Source organism: Bombus fervidus, chromosome 8 (genome assembly GCF_041682495.2).
Source record: "Bombus fervidus isolate BK054 chromosome 8, iyBomFerv1, whole genome shotgun sequence".
NCBI lineage: Eukaryota > Metazoa > Arthropoda > Insecta > Hymenoptera > Apidae > Bombus > Bombus fervidus.
In genome coordinates this window covers 498,895-519,219 of record NC_091524.1, presented here as the reverse complement: position 1 = coordinate 519,219, position 20,325 = coordinate 498,895, and the positions used below count along the sequence as shown (strand labels likewise).

General features: G+C 33.9%; 1 protein-coding gene across 1 annotated transcript; it reads left to right on the top strand.

Annotated features, from left to right (window-relative positions):
* Nucleotides 1–1,144: 1,144 nt before the first annotated feature.
* LOC139989935 (uncharacterized) lies at nt 1,145–19,308 on the top strand. The gene is made up of 10 exons (XM_072008661.1): nt 1,145–2,118; nt 4,655–4,825; nt 5,542–5,797; nt 6,123–6,227; nt 13,893–14,077; nt 14,481–14,711; nt 15,021–15,158; nt 15,608–15,752; nt 15,837–16,014; nt 19,086–19,308. Exons 1-10 carry the CDS (start codon nt 2,038–2,040, stop codon nt 19,213–19,215), a joined length of 1,620 nt encoding a protein of 539 aa, XP_071864762.1. The 5' UTR covers nt 1,145–2,037; the 3' UTR covers nt 19,216–19,308.
* The last annotated feature ends 1,017 nt before the right edge of the window (nt 19,309–20,325 follow it).

Below are 20,325 nucleotides of genomic sequence, written 5' to 3'. Positions count from 1 at the left end.
GTAGAATTAAATAGGTTCTTGTAGCGTGGTATTCAATAGGTTCTTGTCTATGCTTGTGTGTAACCAAACAGAACAGATCCCTAACTTTACGCTTAGATACATAGGCTCTTGTATATGCTAAACTGCAACAAAATAATTTTTTAACGACGATAATATACCCAATGTACAAAAAATATCAATTAATATAAATTATAGATAAGGTGCTGTTTTTAATTAAATAATGCAATGTAGTTTGTGAAATATTTATTAAAAAAACATGAAAAGGCTTAATTTAACAATTATGCTAATAATTTTTGTTAAGTAAAGAAATTTTCGTTTTTTTATTTAGTTCTTGAATTCTTATATAGGTAGACCTCCGAATAAGGGAAAGAATGACTTCCAATGGGATTGTAACTTCTGAAATACTTAATTTTTCATTGGGAATTTCAGCAATATTTACAAAGCTATTTCGTAAAATATGCAAAAGGCCGTAAAGCATACTTTATATCATTGCACCATGATTCTATACACTTTTCTGTATGGGATAACGAGTTGCATCGTTTAACACATTAAGCACTAAGCTTCTCATTGTCATTGACCAAACTGATCAATACCACTTTTTGTCAATTTTACAATTTCATTATGTAAATGTGTGATTAATGTTTCATTCTCCAAAAATAAATTACATATTTCCATGAGTTCATTTATTACAAGGAGATGACATATAAACAATATTAAATTCCAAGGTAAATTTTAAAAATATTGTTTGCAACATATTGTACACAATATTGTATACAAAGTTAATTAATGTGACATCTGAACGGCTTAAATAGAAATCCATTTTAAAAAACGCAATTGTCTTTCATGTTTTCTTTGTGTTCACTTGTAGAAAAATTAATGATACCAAATAGTGTCTTTTTTTATGTCATTCAATGTTTGTTTGAATCATTTTTTCGTATATTTGTAAGCAATTTTCTAGAAATTTGATACGTTGAGTAGAATATTCCACATGCTAAGAAATAATATCTTGCTTCTTTGTTAATAACATTCTATCTATTTACTTTCTCTCTGATTGTAAAGTGTAAATATAAAATAAATGTCAGTGTAAAAGCTAATAAGACTTTACATTTTTAAAGAGAACATGAGTTACATTACAACTCATTGTTCTTTTGATCGGTTTTCATCCTCGTGATGATTAGAAGAACACGATATAAACTTGAATTTCAAGGTCGATTTTAATTATACTCCAACATTCTTTAATGAATATTTACCGAACCAATGTCCACCATGGAAGAGAAATACAAAAGTAGAAAGAGTTACATCTTTCCTTATCTTCCGTACGATGAATTTTACAAAATAAAAATTAAAGTATCCACTAAACTAATAATTTTTTGACATAAATAGGTTAATAATTTTTTATAATAAAGAATCTCGAACTGCATCTATTAATGTATTAAAAATTATATGATTCTACTTAAAAAGTTGATCGTTACATAACTTTTTTGTGCCCACTTACAGAAAAACTGATAGTATCGCAATATATTTCCCTTGAAGCGATTCGACTTTTATTTGAAACATTTCTCGCTACAGATAATAATAGTAACGTAAATCAAAATGTTAATATCTGTACAGAAAAACTACGTAGCAAGTTATACATAGGTATGTTACAGATCAAGAATCAGTAGACTTTGAAAAATCAAAGGAAATTACATTACTAGATATTTCTAACACACGCCGTACATATGTATAACTTGTCACATCGTGCAATAATTACATAGCATTATGATATATAACATTTTTTAAAACATAAATGGAATATAAATTTGCTATATTACGTGCTATATACGTATAGTATAGGAAACTATACAGTAGTCGCACATTTACAAGACACTCTGTATAACTTTATCGATAAAACAACACACATGTTGTGAAAAAACGTCAAGTCACATCGCATATCCATTCAGTATTGAACAAAATTAAATTATGTTTATGAAATTATAAAGTGACTTTAATTTATATTAAATTAATATTATAATTAGTTAATCAAAAAAATGAAAGATGCGTTTATACAGTAGAAGAGTTTCACTTCGTGAATCATTTCTTGAAATACTAGCAAGAAGATCATTAATTCCAAAAAGGGTAAGTATTAAGTAAGTAAATATAATTAGTTTCTTTTAATTTTCGGTGAAAGATACATATTTGAATAAAATTGAAAGTTTTCGTTAATATTATTATTACATTTATTGATTTTATAAAAATATATTCTATATTGAGAAATAAATTCAGTTAAATTCAATAAATAATCCGTATATTTTTAATATGTTTGCACTTAAAATATCCTATGCATATCAATATTTTTTAGCAAGTAAAAAAATACAATATCACTGACATGATATACATGTACATATATACTGTATTACTCTACATACCGTTGAAATAGTGGTACGCGGATACCTGAGTATTTGGGATTGGGACGGGTCGAAAAAAGTTTGATGGGAGGCGAAACCAAAAGTTTCCGGATTCCAGGACGTGATTTAGGTATAATCATAAGCGAGCAGTTTAACCTATACCCTGTACTTCGTTAGTGTTTTAATTTCGGATCGACTCGGCAGCCCCAGATTCAACTATATATACATATACTTCATACATAGGGATGAAGAAGGCAAGTTACATGATTGCCACGGAGTGATTCTACATCTCTGGACTGGTGGAGATTTGTTAAAAAAAGATGAAATTCAAGATCAGACTTTTTTTTTTACTTGCATCGTTTTCTATTCATCACGGGACCAAATTTGTCAAAGGAACCATGGATTGCAACTCAACTGTTTTTTCGAAAAATGATGTTAAAGTACCATTAGCATTTCTATTGACATGATTTACGATATGTTTACATTTTACAGTCAGGTACAAAATAAATAACGTGATATTAATGAGAAAACAGGAAATTATAATATTTCTTAGCACGTAAGATAGCCTACCTTAAATAGAATAAAGCAACTAACTTCATGATTTCATGAAATTACTTATTACTATTACAAAAAAACGACCTTTCAAACAAAAGTTGAATGGCATCGAAGAGAGCATAACTTAATGTTATTGATATGTTTGCAGTTGGACACGTATATGGCAGATGAAGGTCGACTATGTTTTTTAAAAATAGAATCGCATTTCTTTATGCGTTGGCCGATGCATCTAGTTATTTCATATAGGAAAGTATCGAGATATTCATTCAAAGAATCGGTCCAAGATAGATTCATTGTTTCTGTTATTTTGTTTAAAAAACGTAATTTATTATAATGTTTCTCGAACCAATTGTTTTTCGTTTGAGTAGAATACAATCCGAGCAAAAAGAGGTTAACTTTGAATTTCAAGATCTAGATCAATAGTACGGCAACTTTTTTAAACAAATCTCCAGCGATTCAAAAATATAGAATCACAATGTCATGGTCATGTCACTTAATTTCCTCGTATCCTGTAATTACTAATTGTAGGAGAAGATGAAAAGAAATGCTGATAATAATCCTTAAACGAATAACTACCATATTCAAAATTTGGAAGAAAGATTGTTTCTAGTTTGATAAAATATTTTTGAATTAATTACAAAATACTTTAATAACTTTAAATAACTTTATATAAAAGACAAAGGATATAAAGCTAAAATAAAAAAAGTGTAGGCACCTAAAAACACACTACATGCTACAAATTCTATACAAAAATACCAAATGTTTTATTAGGTTGTCCCAAAAGGAAATAATAGATGGAAATAATAATAATATTTCCTTATAAAATGAAAGAAATTTTTGGAACAATCTAATACATTATGTTCTAATACATTATGTTCATATAAGTATATATTCAGATAGTTATATATATATTCATATAAAAGTTCTTAAATAATAATTTTACTATATGAACATCATTCGTTTCTTATTTGTAGTTGTAAATGACAAGAAAAAGAATTAGTTGTAAGTATAAAAATACAATTATAAAGTACTATAAAACACCATAAAGAATAAAAATATGTAATAATTAAACTATTGTACATATGTAGATATAATATTATACATTGTCGTATTATCAAAAGAAGAATATATCTAGGAGAGTAAAATTCTCAGGAAATTGACCTGAGCTAGAAAGTTATTTATTTATATAATGAATAATTAAATAATTTAAATTTAGATATTAATTTAATATCTAATTTAGAAAAAAGCAAACTTAATTAAATTTATATTAATAAATTTAAATCGTTAGAAAATTTCTGAATGAATTGTAAATAATAATATTGCAGGTAATTTAATTTTTGTATAACCAAAAGAAATGTTGTTTTACTATTTATTTTTATTGTTTTTGCGGGTATTTTTATTATTAAAAATGACGTAAACAGATTTTATGAATTAAAACAGTTTCTTAAAAAGTAAGAATAATTTCAAAAATAATGAATAATTACCTCAATTCTGTCCTAGTAAATACAATGCATAGTTACAATATGTTTACATTTTACAGTCAGGTACAAAATAATGTGAAATCAATTTTTACAAATATCTCAAAATTAACAATTTTCGAGATGTTATTTTTCCGTTAAACCAACGATATGATCACTGAAAATAATATTAAAAATAATGTTAAAACATAATATTAAACTAATACGATAATAGTAATGATAATAACTGTTTAGGTCAATAGGTTAAAGGGGATTTATCTTTTCCGAGCTGCAGTGAGACTGGTCTTGGAATATATCGAATGGTTAACCGAGAAGTCTGTAGTTGAAGAAGTCAGTGACGATATTACAATTAATATTCGGAAGGCACAAGAAAAAAAACACGAAAAGAAAGCTCTTACTCTAGAGGTTCAACATTTCTTTTCCTTTATATTTATATATGTAACTAGACTGCGGATGTTTATGCATATAAAATAGTAAGCTTCACGTACCAAATTATTCATTCCTAAACTATATAACAACGAAAAGAGATTGTTTTACCATTTATTTTTTTTTTTTTTTTCTTAGGATTTCGAGGGTTTCTGAAAACATATTGTTTATGCGTATTTTTACTATTAAAATGGTGGGTCAAGTAATTTTTGTGAATTAAACCATAATACAGATATGCAAAATATTTTAGCAATATATTCAATATAAATAATATACCGAGTATTGTATACGTAATAATATCTAGTAATAAATATTTAACAATGTTTTTGTCGTTATTTTAGTCTATGTAGTTTGTGTTATAAAAATGCGAGCACTTTGTTTAAATATACAGTTGTAAACTGATAACATTTGTATGTAATATACAACGCCTGTCCACTTTATCGACTACTCGTTTTACAAAAAATTTAAGAAAATTTTACGTACGCTTATCTCTTATTCATTCTCTAACAATCTATAAATAGTGCAGAAAACAAATCTCTGCTTAACTTCTGCTTCCTTAGTTCTATTCTCTGAAAATATGAATTTGTATAAACATCTGCAGTTTACTTATAATATGAAATATAATAAAACTAGAAAGTGTCGTTAATCATAATTCATCTAAATAATTTAGATAAAAGTTACACTTTATATTTAAGGATCGTTCTTATTTATTAACGAGGCCAGAAGACCGATCATCGGACGACAGAAAATATATATATGAATTATTTAAAAAGTTTCGCGTGTTCAAAAAATATCCTGAACATTTGAGAGAAATTTTAGCGGGGGTATGCTTTTATCAATATTTACGACCTGATCGCGTAATTGTGCGACAAGGTCGCGAAGCTGAAAATCTTTATTTCATTATAAGCGGAGAAGTCAGCGTATCGAAAATAGTTATTGATCGCTGGACTGGTACGTAAAATAAATTTTCCTTTATATAAATCTTCAAATTCTTCGTAAATGAAAATTACAGACAAAAAACAAAATTTTTCGAATTATGTAAAGCAAAAGAAATTTATTTTGTATTTATAGTCGCCCTGCAATATGTTACAAATTTATTTTGTTTTGTAAAGTTACAAATAACTACATAAACTAACAAACGAAGTTTTAGATGCAATATCTCTATTCTTTATTGTCGCCTTATTTTGACTTGCACAAGGATTCCTTAAATTTTCTGAGCAGAAGTAGTTGTGTTATAAAAGCGTAAGGAAACGTTATAAATTTTATTTGTGCTTAGGTGATTCGGAAGAGGTTGATATGGGCATTTTGAGTCCTGGTGATATATTCGGTGAAGTCGCATTGTTGCATGAAATACCAAGATCAGCAGCAGTATTTACAAAAAGTATGTATGTTAGTAGAACTACATATTTATTGCTTGTATTTTATTATAAATTTATCTACCATATAATATTGAAAATAATCTTGTATCGTTAAGTTTTAGTATCAAGTCAAATTAATATTATTATTAAATTGTGAATTATTATGAATTCGTGCAACATTTAAAGATGCAAGGATGTATAGAATGCATATATGTAGCGGCACTCGACAGTAAACTTTCCAACGGTTTCTGTCCCGTGGCTCGCTATTCTTCGGGTAAGATGATTGCCAGATGTCCATACATCCTCAAAGTATATTTTCAGCTAAGGACCTAAGGATCCGCTATAAATTGATAGGTTCGATATTTCATTGATTCACACAGATTTAGTTTTGTATACTCTGTATTTCACCACCATGTACAGTCATTATAACACACCGGATACTCTCTGATAATTAACACGTGGCGGACGCGAAAACGAAAGAGCGTCGTTAGTGATCGTACCAATTCTGCATGTAGGACGACTCCGCAGCCGCGTCGATCCTTCTCTCTTCGAGTAGAAGGTCGGACTTCACCGCCCTCGAGGTCAGATCCTTATCAATCTTCGTTACTCTGAAGTTCATCGAGTAATTTGGATCTGTCGTGAGGCCGGCCAAAAGGAAACACGCCACCATATGATCTTCAATTTTTATACCGGCTTTGGATAACTTGTCACACAGGGCTTGAATCCTCCCACAGTACGCGGAGATATCCATGCTAGGGGTCTTCTCGATAGTGCCCAGTTCCCGCATGCATAAAACAATGTCCATCGATGTTGATCTCCCATAAATATCTTTCAGTGTCTTTCAGCACTCCTTCGCTGTTTTTAGAGCGCTGATGTCCGTAAGATATTCGAGGCGAACATGCCGGAAAATGTAAGCACGTGCTTTGTTATCCATTTTAACATACTCGGGTCTTAGCCTTTCTGCTGGTGTTAAACCAGGATCCACCGCATCCCAAGAACACAAGAAAACCATCGTAGCTTCCGTCATCGCCTTCCAATAGCCATAGTTGTCCTTATTGATCGGGTTCATGTCTTTGTCCACATCATTCATCTTCTCCTGGTCAACCATGGCGTGGTCTCTTTTCGGATAATTACAGAAAACAAAAATACTCAACAAATAAATACCTTCACTGTCGCAGTTTACTGCCCTGGGCCCATAACCTGTTATTGAATAGATTTTGGAGTTTGGTATTTATTGATTCACTCAGATTTAGTTTTTACGTTCTGCATTTCACCACCAAGTACGACCATGTGACACACCGGATATACTTAGATAATTAATATGTGGTCGACGTCTAAGATAAAGGAGCGTCGTAAGAGGTCGTACCAACTTCGCATGTAGGAACTTCTTTTTTTTTTTTTTCGTGGGAAAATTCTCATGGACGCCTGGCCGCCCTCTGGGGGGCGGCGGGTAGTGTCGGACTCTTACCGACTAAAACCCCACGGTGGTCTTCCTGACGCTTGTCAGGGGTGTCCCGGTTCCTTTCTTTAGATTTGCTACCGCAACACTCCTTCGTCGTCGTCTCCCTTTGTTGTTGTGGGAAGCCTCCTGGTTGAGGTTGGCAGCAAGGGAGGGGGACCACTCCCCCCCTAGTGCCGCATTCTCTGGGCCGTCGTGCAAGTCTGAGGGGGAGCCCAGACCCTCCTCAGTCTGACGGCTTCTTCGTCGCGCTCTTCTATGACGGCGGTAGTGGTGTTGCCGCAGTCGCGCGGCGTCGTATCGGTTCTCTTCGGCGAACCACTCTGACGGGGTCGCCTCTCTTCTCCCTGTTCTTCTCCGCCCGCTCCTTCGCTAGCATTACTTGCTTGCAGTAGTTGCGGACGGCGGCTAACTCCTGTTGGCCCCTCGTCATGGCCTCTATGATTGCTTAAGGGCTAGCCTATCGCCGATGGTGAGGCGTAGTATGCGGCGCGGTTCTTCCCACGCTGGGCAGCGCTCCAGTGTGTGTTGTGCCGTATCTTCTTCCTCTTGGCAGTGGTGACAGATTGATGTCACCTCTCTTTGAATTTTTAGCAGGTACTCCCCGAACACGCCGTGGCCGGTGAGTACTTGCGTCATCCTGAATGTGAGTGGGACTCCTCCGCGGTCCCTCCAGGCCTCCCAGTTGGGAAGGATGGCGCGAACGGCTCGGAGTGGCCGCGTGGTGTCTTCCTCCAGCAATTGGGAGTGCCACCTTTCCCATAACATTCGCTTTGCCTCCCTCCGGACGTCTCGGACCTGCCGGTCATAGTTGGTGGGCTGCGTTTCCCCGTCGTCCGAGCCCGGATCCCTCAGGTGATCGTACACCTGTTGGAGTGCGAGGGCTTGTAGTTCGAACGGAGGTGACGCGGCTAGCACGGATACCGACGCATGGGATATCGTTCTGTACCCCCTTGCTATGCTTATAGCGGTCGTCCTGTGTAGCCTCCGCAGTAAGGTCAGGCTGCGGCGGTTGGCCATTAGATCTCCGGCCCATATAGAGGACCTCCGGAGCCCCGTAGAGGACCCGTGATCGAATCACTCCCTCATATAGGCGGCGCACTCCGGTTCCCGCTCTTCCGATGTTCGGCAGTAAACCGCACAGGGCGTTGGCTGCTGCCGTTCGCATGTAGGAACTAGAGATCATACCAACTTAATATTTTCCTCAATACAACTGCAGATAGTTAGGTAGCGGACAATGAATTTTGATTTTGATGGATGAGACTAAAGTTGCAAACTCGTCGATAACTATTTTTTTTTTATTTATTTAAATTTTTACAATTTGTCCAGAAGGACATTTAGTAAAATATTACATCTTAGTGAATAAAAAAAAAAAAAAAAATATAAAAATATAGCATGTGGGTGGCTACCCCCAGCGGGGTACCATCGTCGTGTTTGCTAGGTTATATCCTTTGTGAGGTCTGTTGGGTGTTTCATTTTTAGCCTTCTTTCAATGTTTGGTGTGTTGATCGTTTCCGCTGCCAGCCGCTTCGGGTGCGTTGCTATTCTTTCTCTGTACCCTCTTGCAAGTCTGCTAATCTCCTCCTTGACCGTTGGTATTCCCAGGTCTTTCCGAATGTCCTCGTTTCTAACGTACCATGGGGTGTTTACTATCGTTCTAAGAATTTTAGCTTATATTGTCTCAATTTTGCTTATATGGCTCATTGCTGCTATTCGCCATAGTGGAATTCCGTACGTCCAGATTGGTTTTATGATTGTTTTGTATATTTTTAATTTGTTGTCTATGCTTAATTTGGATTTTCGACTTGTTAGCCAGTGCATTTGTCTCCCTGCTGTCTGTATTTTGTCTATTATTGGTTTGATATGCTGTTTCCATGTGAGTTGTGTATCTATGTCTAGTCCTAGGTATTTGACTTGCCCAGTTTATATTATTTGCGTGCCGTTCAGGAAGATGTTTGGTGTTATCTGTTTTCGCAGTGTGAATGTGATGTGGTTGCATTTATTAAGATTAGCTTTGATTTGTTTAGCTTGTAGCCACTTTTCTATTTTTGTGATATGTTTTTGTAATATTATGACTGCTGTTACTGGGTTAGTGTGCCTGACTAGTATAGCTGTATCGTCCGCGAATGTCAGTATTTTGCTATTTGTAGTTGTTGGTATGTTGGCCGTGTATAGTGTGTATGGTATTGGTCCTAAGACGCTTCCTTGCGGGACCCCTGCCTTGATGTCTTTGACTTCTGAGTATGCGCCTTTGATTTTTATTACGAAGGTTCTGCTGCTTGGATATGATTTTATTAATTGGTATATTTGCTCCGGGAATTGTTTCTTGATTGTTTGTAGTAGTCTTTCGTGGTTTATTTTATCAAAAGCTTTCTCTATGTCCATAAAGAGGGCTATACAATATTGTTTGTTTTCTAGTGCTAGTATTATTTCATTGACAAGCTGTGCATTTGCTCTATAGTGGAATGTTTGTTTCTGAATCCGAATTGGTGGTCTGGTATTAATTTTTCCTTCTCTATTATTGGTTTTAGTCGGGCGTATATTATTTTTTTTAGTATTTTGGAAAGCACGGGAAGTAGTGAAATTGGTCTACAGGATGCTGTTTGGTGTGGGTCTTTGCCTGGTTTAGGTAACATTATGATCTGTGCTATTTTCCATGGTTTAGGATAGTATCGGATTCTTAGTATTGCATTGTAAATTATGGTTATTAGTCGTATCGCTTTTGGAGGAAGGTTTTTCAAGATTTTACCATTGATTAGATCGATTCCTGGTGTTTTATTGGTTTTTGTTTTTTCGATTATGTTTCTAATTTCTTGTGCTGTTGTTTTAGGTATAGTGTATTACCTGTCAGTTGCGGAACTAGTGGTTGGCGCATTCTCGTCCATATGACAATTGAGGTTGCCGTTATTGATGTTATGTGGTGTAAATGTGTTGCATAGGTGTTTGGAAAATTCTTCAGCTTGCTCTTCGTTGAGCATGTGTTGTCTGCTTTTCCGATTGCTGGGGCTAATTTTATTGTCTTCTTTATTTTTTTTTGGTGGTTTTCCATAGCGAGTAGTTGTAGCTCTCGTGTGTAGATAGTGACTCTATGAACTTTGTGAACTCGTTGTTATTGTGTTCTTTTATTTTGTTTTTATTTCTTTTGCAAGTTTGTTTAGGTGTTTTTTCTTTTCTTTTGTTCTATGTTTTTGCCATTTTGCTTTCGCTTTTCTTTTTTCTCTAATTTTTTCGAGGATATCTGGCGGAATTATTTTTGTTTGTCTAATGGTTGATTCAGGTAAAGTGGTTGCCCTTGGTGCTTCTTGTATAGTTTCTGTAAGTGTTGTTACTGCTTGTTCGATGTGTTCAGGTGTTTTCAGTGGGATGTTGCAGTTGACTTTGCTCTCGATTATTTCTTTGAATGTTTGCCATTTGGTGGATTTATTGCATAGTGTCTCTGAGTTGTTGCAAAGTATTGGCTTGTTTATGTATGTAATTATTATGGGTGTATGGTCGGAGCTAATCTCGAGGCTGGATGCTATATTTATTTTATTTCCATTTAGTTCCTTTGTAACTGCAAAATCAAGTAGGTCAGGGATTTTGCTCGGGTCTGTCGGCCAGTATGTCGGTCTTCCTGTGGATAATAGATTGAGGTTATTTTTTTAAACGTATTTTTCCAGGACTCTACCTCGAGGTGTAGTGATTCTTGATCCCCATAGTGTGTGCTTTGAGCTATAGTCTCCTGCTACGATATACTTGTTGCCTAATTGTTGAAAGTACTCTTCCCACATTTGTGCTGTAATTTTGTGTCTCGGTGGTACATACATGGTACTGCTGACAACTTAAATGGTTGCTGCTAGATTGTACAATAACGGTGGTTGCCTGTAAATATTCCTTACTAACTTAGCTGTGTAGGTGGTGCTTAATGTCGTTTCTTATTATTACCGCGGTCCCTCCGTGTGCTTTTCCTGAGGGATGCTTGGTATCATATATGGTGTAGTAAGGTATTTTTATGTAACTTTTTGTGGTGAAGTGCATTTCTGATACGAGTAATATGTCGATATTGTTGTGATACAGGAATGTTTTGGTTTCTAGGGCCCTTTGTTGTAGGCCGTTAGAGTTCCAGGCTGCTATTTTAAGCATGTCCATGTTTTATTTTTTGCTTAACATGTTTGTAAGAAGTTGTAACATGGTTGTGATTTGTTACGTTTGCTGTCTGAGAACTGCATTTTGTTCCCTTATCATTTTTGTTAGCATTTCAGTGTTTTTGATGGATTGCTTTAGTAGTTCTTTGATTTCTGTAGCGTCATTGATGTTATTGTTCTGGCTTTGGTTGTCTAAGGGTGTGGTTTGTTTGGTTACTTGCGCGTAGTTTCGGCTACCAGAGGTGTTGGTATTATTGTGGTTGATATTCATTACGTGCTGTACGTTTGTTGATGTCTCAGTTTCTGCGCTGTCCTGTTGTGTGTGATAGTTATTGTATGTCCTGCTTCGAATCGGCAGATAGAGTTTGCGTTGAAGTTGTTTTCTGACTGTACAGCCTTTGTAGGTAGCTGGGTGGTTTCCACTGCAATTGTAGCACTTTACATCGTTTATTTTTTCCTTGTATGGGCAGTTCATTGTTAGATGCCTTTTTACGCATTTGACACACACCGGGTTTCTGTTGCAGTAGTTTTTTGTATGTCCATATTGTTGACACCGTATACATTGTGGTATGTCTTTTTTGTGTCTGGGTGGTTCGACTGTAATTATTGTGTTTAGAACTTTTTTAATTTCGAAAATTTCCTTGTTGTTGTTTTTAGATTCAAGTTCTATTAGAAATGGCGGTAGTGGTTGTTTCGTATCATATCTGGTTATGTTATTTATTGATCTTACCTGGTGTCCGATTTTGGCTAGTTCCTCACATATGTTACTTGTATTTGTCTTTGGGTGTAATCCTCTGATTACTGCTTTGTAACTTTTATCAGTTTTAAGCCGGTAAGTATGGTTCCCGGCGTTTTTTTCTTTTAGCACTTTTACCACTTTTCTGTAGGTTTCTGGGGTGTTGGTCAGCACTTTTACCTGGTACACTTTTAGTTGTTTAAGGCTGTAATTTTCTTTGCCTGCCGTGATGTTTAGCAGTTCGATGAGGGGGTCTATTATCTGGGCATCTATGTAGATTGGTGGTGGTTTGGCGTTGTGTGTTTTTGGTTTTTCAGTTGGGTCTGATTCCTTCTCTTGTGACAGTGTGCTGAAGGAGTTTTGGAGTGGAATTTCTTGGAACCATTGTTGCCTTTCTGTTTCTACAGCCCTCCTAACATTTGTGTTTGATGTTATTTTTCGTTTTTTGCTAGGAGTTACAACCTTCCAGCTTTCATTCTGGTGTGGTAGATCGATATTGATGTTATTCCTCTCGTCATTCATTTGTGTAGTTTCTATTTCTGTTTCCTTTATAACTGAGCAATCATGCTCTTTGGGTTTGGGTTTGTTATATCTACAGCTTTGTTTATAACATATGTTTCGCCGTTGTTTGGTATCCTAGTTGGTGTTATTTGCTGCATTGTTTTGCTTATTTAGCGATTGGTTATGTCTTGAGTCATTTTGTTTTCCCCACTTGTCGCACTTACGGAGGCACTGTTTCACACGTCCACTTAACTCAACTGCTCGGGCAGAACTGACGAGAACTATTTGCTCGAGAATGAAGTAGTCACTATGCCTTTATACGCCCCCTCCCCTCTACTGTCTGTTTCCGTAGCCATAGCGTTTTCTAATTGCGTCACGTTGACACCGAAAAATAGCAATTTCTCCTCCTTTCGTAACAGGCTATCCTGCCTCCCCGAACAATAGCGTATGTGACGTAATATTTCTGTCTATTTCCCCTTAAAGTTAGATAACGTTAGAGTTTTTACGAGGATTAAGGAGCTAAATTTGATAAACCTCTAAGTTTAAGCGGTATATACTGGATGTACTGCTGAAATCAGTGAAAATTTATCGCCAGTTTTTAACAACTGATATACAGAAATATATAAGGTTTTATTAAAAAATAAATTACGAAAATATTTAAATCTTGAAAAGTGACCATGAAGAAAGAATGTTTCGCAACATAATAAGCTGTCCTCTCGAGTCAAACAAATCGTTCCTTAAGCATTTTCTCGTGTTACTAATAGTAACGCAGATATATTGCTTTATAACTGAGTAACAGAGGTTGGAAAAATATGCAAAATATACAAAAATATTATATGTAAGAAACATAATCTTGTTTTGCTTATAGCCGCAGTAGATTTGATCCGCATTCCTCGTTTGGAATTCGATGACGTTTTGCGGTCTCCTTTAAAAAGAGAGTGGGACATATTGCAGGATGCGTTAGTACATTTCAATTATTTTAAATGTTGGGATGAAGAAACAATACGAGAATGTTGTATTCTCAGTAAATTAAAGGATTTTCAACCTGATGAGGTATAAAATTACATTACATAAAATAATACTCATAATATTAATATCACAGAAAAACAAAAATTAAGTATTCTCACATTTGTTATATTACATTAGTAACTAAAGACTTAATAAATGCTCGCGATGGGACAATGCTAATACAACAACGAAATTTTGTATTTCCAGTTCTTTCGTAATAAAGATTTCATTATCGCACTAGTGAGATTTTTCTGATTAAAACGAGGCTAAATACGATATTATTATAAAATTTAATTATGTTAATTTGGTTTATAGTTCTTTCTTCATTCATAAGATAATTCAAACATCAAAGATATATCTTTTTCTTTATGATAGTTTCTGTAAATTTTTCGTTAAATACTATTGAAGCGGAATAAGTGTAAATGTAATGACAAAATAATTATTTAAGGTTTTGTTAGGTGATGGTAAAGGAATGGTGAATCATGTCCATTTTCTATTAGAAGGTGAATGTCGTCTGATAGAACACATGATTGTTCGTAAAACACATTCTGTTTATGGAACTCAATACGAATTATACGATCCTGAAAAGGATAATGCAAAGAAGGAACCCAGATTATTAAAGAGCTTAGAAATGGCTACAAAGATGGACGAATTAGAATACGAATATGAAACTACCAAAGTATGCTTTATATACTTGTAATACCTAATAATAGTGATAAATGTAATTTGCAATAATATACAGGGAATAGGACTAAATTTTGTATTTTTTATTTTATTCTTATTTTACTTACTTGTATTTTAGTTCTAGAGTCTACTATAAGAAGACTGTTAAAGACTCAATTCCTGTCAAAACATTTTTTTCTTACAACAGACAATTTATCAGTACTTCGCATTTGTAGATTAAAATCGGACCTCTGTATAATGTAATAATATATGTACAATAATACCGAATGTATTTCATACTATAACTTTTCACCTAATTCTAAAGGCAAATGACATGGACGAGGCTATCGACGGAAGTCGAGATCTTATAGATTATACACAACTCTTACTATCATCGAAAGCAACTGATAGGAGAATGGATTTTGAACGTTCAAGCGTCATTACAACTACATTATTAGATGTTGTAAGTACGACATCGGCAAATACTATTATATCTTCATATTATTTAAGACAAAGAATGCAGGAAAGGTAGTTGAATATAAGTACAGTCAGTTACAAAAATCTACATTCGTACGTTCTTTATATATAACGTATTATAAAAAAATGGTACCTCTACGAATGGTAGCTTTTTTGGTATATTAAAACACAATTTAACTACTTTCATCTTCTTTATTAAGAAAAAGAAAGTGAAAAGATATAAAATATTAGAAGTAAAATATATTAGCATTGAAAAAATTCATGGTTTTGCCATTTCTAATGAAATTTTATCTCAAAATTTTTATAAATTTTGTTTTGATTTTTTAATTCCTTTTTAGAAATTTAGTAATTTCATTGATATGTAAGTACCGTGACTGACTGTAAATAGAAAATTTATAAATTGGACATTGATCTTGACAACATATAAATTTACAGATGAATGAATGGCAAAAAATTACGGATGTAGCAGAAATGTTAATGAGAGAACCTTCATCAACCTCTCAGCAACGTTATCCGACTGACGTACGTACAATATTTATGCAAATTTGTACGTTTAACAGGGGTGCGTGTTTCGGCTTAGGTAATATTTTACTAAATTTATTTGTCTAAGAATTTTTTTAACAAAAATTATTTCTATAATAAAATATTGTTACCTATGAATTAGGAGAAAATATGGTTAATCGAAGGATAGTAGCTACTTCGTCCGTAAGATGTTTTTTGGTTCCGCGGTATTGGTTGAGAATTCATAATCGTGCAAATATTTGGGAACGCGTAAAGTTGTTCTTGGATTCCAAATTTCCTACTGAGGGGCGATTATTTGAAAAATTCGTAACAAATCGCAGGTATGTCATTTCTCGTTATTAAATGCAAATTTTTATATATTTAAGAAAAATTTATAGATGAAAGAGCTTTAACTTCTTTAAATTGCATTCCTAAAAATATAAATTTGCATTAAAATCCACTGTCTACTTATTATTATATACTTTATTTATTCGTTTCTTTACCAGGATTATAAGATATCTTCCATATTGTATTCCTTTATATTTATTTCCTACATCGAAAATTTTGGAAATAAGTATAGCTTTGTTAATTCTGAAATTTCGAATACGTATCAGATGTCGTTTTAGGCAGTAGAACTTTAATTGCACGTAGTATCATCCAAATATCGTATATTTAATCAAAGTACTTTCCATATCATTCAATATATTTTTTCAACGACTATTTTGATATTTGATATTTTAATTGTTATAATTTCTTCAGTCATACATTCCTTTAGAATAATTTATGCATTAAAATACTGCTTAGGTGAAATTGGGAATGTCTTTAACCTTCCCCAAATGCTAAATTTATATTTCTATAAATCGTATGGCACCTTTTTCAAATTTAAATTGATAAAAAGAATTACATAAGTGTTCTGATTATATATATATATATATATATATATATATATATATATATATATATATATATATATATATCCTTAATGTTAAAATATATGTGTGTTATAGTAAATTGTAAATTTCTCCTTCTTTAATATGGCTGATTATTAATTAACGATAGGACAATATTTAACGAATAATATTGCCGCGTCAAATTCAATCTTCAAAGAAATGACGTTTCATATGTATCAATTTAATACATATAGGATGTCCTGTAGTTGGTAATATAATTAAAAGAATATAACAAATTCAGTAAAAAAACGCAGAATACAATTTTTTCATACGAAGCTTTGTTTTTTAATTAACTTTAAATATTTGACTGATAATCTGATTTTTCTTAACTCAAAAACGAACGCATATAGTTTCATGAAATACTTTTCAATTTAATAGTTTGTAAATTTCTAATACACACATATATATGTCGAGTTCTCATTAGGGTTATGGGCGTGTAACGAATCTTCACTTGAATTAGCCATCGTCGTTATACAATCGAGGTAATGTTGATTACTACAAGTGTGAGTATTACAGAATTGATAAGTAACAGCGCTGATTGGACACTCGAGATACTAATGTCAATGGTCTTAGGTTCGATAACGAATCCACGATCAACGGGGTAGCAAATTTACATACTTCCAAAGTCTAAGTCGAACTCAACTTACTTGTCCACAGTACAAGTATTACTCAACTAACTCCTCGTTAAAACGTAAGTATTCACTGATCGTAAAGACGCTGTGTAACTCGCTGATAAGATCGTACGTTCTTTTTTTTTTTTTTTTATTTGGTAGACAATTTACAATCAATTCTCATTGAGAATTATAAGTATTTTGGCGTGGTACTGTAACTTGGATTATAAGAGTCTATAGTATATTTGATTTTAGTTGAATCTAATGCTTCAATCTAAAGGGTATTGTCTTTTCAGTTTGCGGATCTGATCCGTCGTGTCCAATAATTGGGTAACTAATGGGTTTTGGTGGTAGTTAACTCTTGTATTATATCTGTTAGTGAATTTGGATATTTCTTCATTAATTGCGGGTACCTTAAGATCGCGGTGTATTGTTTCGTTGGTAACATACCAAGGTGCATCTATTAAGGACCTTAGAGGTTTTGATTGGAATCGTTGGACAATTTCTATGTTGGAGTTGCTCGCTGTTCCCCATAGTTGGATCCCATAGGTCCAAACAGGTTTTAATATGGCTTTATATAGCATTATTTTACTCTGCATGTTTAAGTTCTGCCAATGAGCCAGTAGAATTTTTTTAGTTTTGTTTTCAGTTCTTTGGATTTACCTACGATGTGCCGTTTCCATGTCATTCTTCTGTCCAGAATCATACCCAGATATCTGACTGTATCTTTGTTTAGAATTAAAATATTATTTATGGTCACCTGTGGGCAGGATTGTTTTCGCAGCGTGAAAGTTATATGACTGGATTTATTTTCATTTATTTTGAAGCGCCATTTGTGGAACCATTTTTCCATATAGTCGAGACCTCGCTGGAGAGTTGAGGAGGCAATTATCGGGTCTGAGTGGGATGCTAATAAAGCTGTATCAACAGCAAAGGTCGCTGTGGTTATCTCTGTTAAGGTTGGTAAATCAGCAGTGTAGATGGTGAACAGCAGAGGTCCGAGGACACTGTCTTAGAGTATGCTAGCTTCTATTGGGAATGTTGCGGTTTCCAAAAGTCCTTCATCTCACGCTTTGTCAAACGCCTGCTGAATGTCCAGGAATACCGCAGAGCAGTATTTTTTCTTTTCTAAATGTTAAGGTTATTTGATGTATGTGGAATCAAAGAAACGCGTGGGTAAATTGTAAGGTATTGTAAGTATATATATATTGTGAATATTAAAGTACAAAGTGTGGAATACAATGTAAGTTGGTCCAGATCCGCACGCTAGCAATGTTACCCTGAGACTAAAAGATCCCTGAAGCCAACGTCGCACATGTACCGCTTATGATCTGTCATCGACGCATTCTTTTGTCTATGCGCTATCGATGGCCTCAGCGCTTGAGAAAACCGAAGACCAGATGTAGAGTTTTCTTAGAAGTGGCGATCACTTCAACACTAAATTTTGACTGATTTTATGAGTTAGACGATGAATTTGCTTTATCGTAGAATGTTGCTTTCGAAAGCCAAATTGATAATCCGGCATTGTTTTCGAATCCTCTAAGAGTAAGAGGAGCCAATAAACACGAATAACCTCATTACATAATAATAATAATCGCAGAAAAACGCAAACTTAGAAGACTATGGCAAAGTCATAGAACACCTGAACACAAACGTACAATCAGCCATATTAAAGAAGGAGAAATTTACAATTTACTATAACACACATATATTTTAACATTAAGGATATATATATATATATATATATATGTATATGTATGTATTGCTGAATCATTAGAATTGATTTTAAAAGAAAACATAACATATATTTGCTAATCTCTAATTATAATAATATATTTTCACGTATTTCAGGTGGTTAGAGTACAAGAAGACTTTAATTGAAGATATAGGTAGACAAGGTCGACGTATTCATAGCAATGTATCAATACATGATGTTCCTTACGCGATTAGGATTGCCAACGACATAGGCATGGAAATGTAGTCCTACGATTTTTTAATAAAAAGATTGCGGATGTTTATGTGTTTAACTATGTAAGAAAGACATATGACATCTATAATATAAAATATACACACATAATATATATATGTCGGAGATGAAAAGACACCCCCTCCCCCCCGTTGGAATTACTTGGAAAACCTCAATACTGTAGCATTTACAAAATAACCCAAACACAGTCGTTCGAAACTTTTTTTTTTTTTTTTTTTTTTTATTTGTTTTATTAAATTTTTACAATTTGTCCAGAAGGACATTTGGTAAAATGTTATAGCTTAGAGAATAAAAGAATAAAAAATAAAAAATAAAAATAAATAGAAATAAATAAAATATAGCATGTGGATGGTTACCCCCAGCGGGGTTCCATCTTCTAGGTTTCCTATTGCATCTCTATTTCGAGGTCTGCGGGATGCTTCCTCTTCAGTCTTCTTTCTATTTTGGTTTTATTTGTTTCAGCAGCCAGCTGGTTTGGGTGTGCTGCAAGTCTTTCTTTGTACTTTTTTGCGTATCTAGCGATTTCCTCTTTGACTGTTGGAATTTTTAGATCTTTTCGTAGGTCTTCATTTCTGACGTACCATGGAGCGTTAACTATTGTCCTTAAAATTTTTGCTTGCTCTATTTCTATTTTGCTTATGTGACTCATTGCTGCCGTCCCCCATAATGGGACTCCGTATGTCCAGATTGGTTTGATTATTGTTTTGTATATATTTAGTTTATTCATTGTGCTTAATTTAGATTTTCCATTGATTAACCAGTACATCTGCTTCCTTTTTGCACTTATTCTGTTTATTATTGATTTTATATGGTGCTTCCATGTAAGGCGTGTGTCTAAATTTATTCCCAGATATTTGACTTGCTTTGATTGTGCTATGTGGGCGCCGTTCAGTTGAATATCTGGTGTTTTTCCTTTTCTAAGTGTAAATGTTATGTGGTTGCACTTGCTGGTGTTCACTTTTATTTGTTTGTTTTGCAGCCATTTTTCTATTTTTGTAGTGTGTTCTTGTAGTAGTGCGGCGGCCGTTTCTAGATTTGCATGCCTCACTAGTATGGCCGTATCGTCCGCAAACGTCAGTGTTTTACTGTTGACAGTTGTTGGTA

Bases quoted from the DNA above. Each gene is read 5' to 3' on its own strand.
- LOC139989935 (XM_072008661.1), top strand. From the start codon at position 2,038: ATGCGTTTATACAGTAGAAGAGTTTCACTTCGTGAATCATTTCTTGAA. The intron at 2,119-4,654 runs GTAAGTATTAAG...ATAACTGTTTAG, and splicing joins GATCATTAATTCCAAAAAGG to GTCAATAGGTTAAAGGGGAT. The intron at 14,078-14,480 runs GTATAAAATTAC...TAATTATTTAAG, and splicing joins AGGATTTTCAACCTGATGAG to GTTTTGTTAGGTGATGGTAA.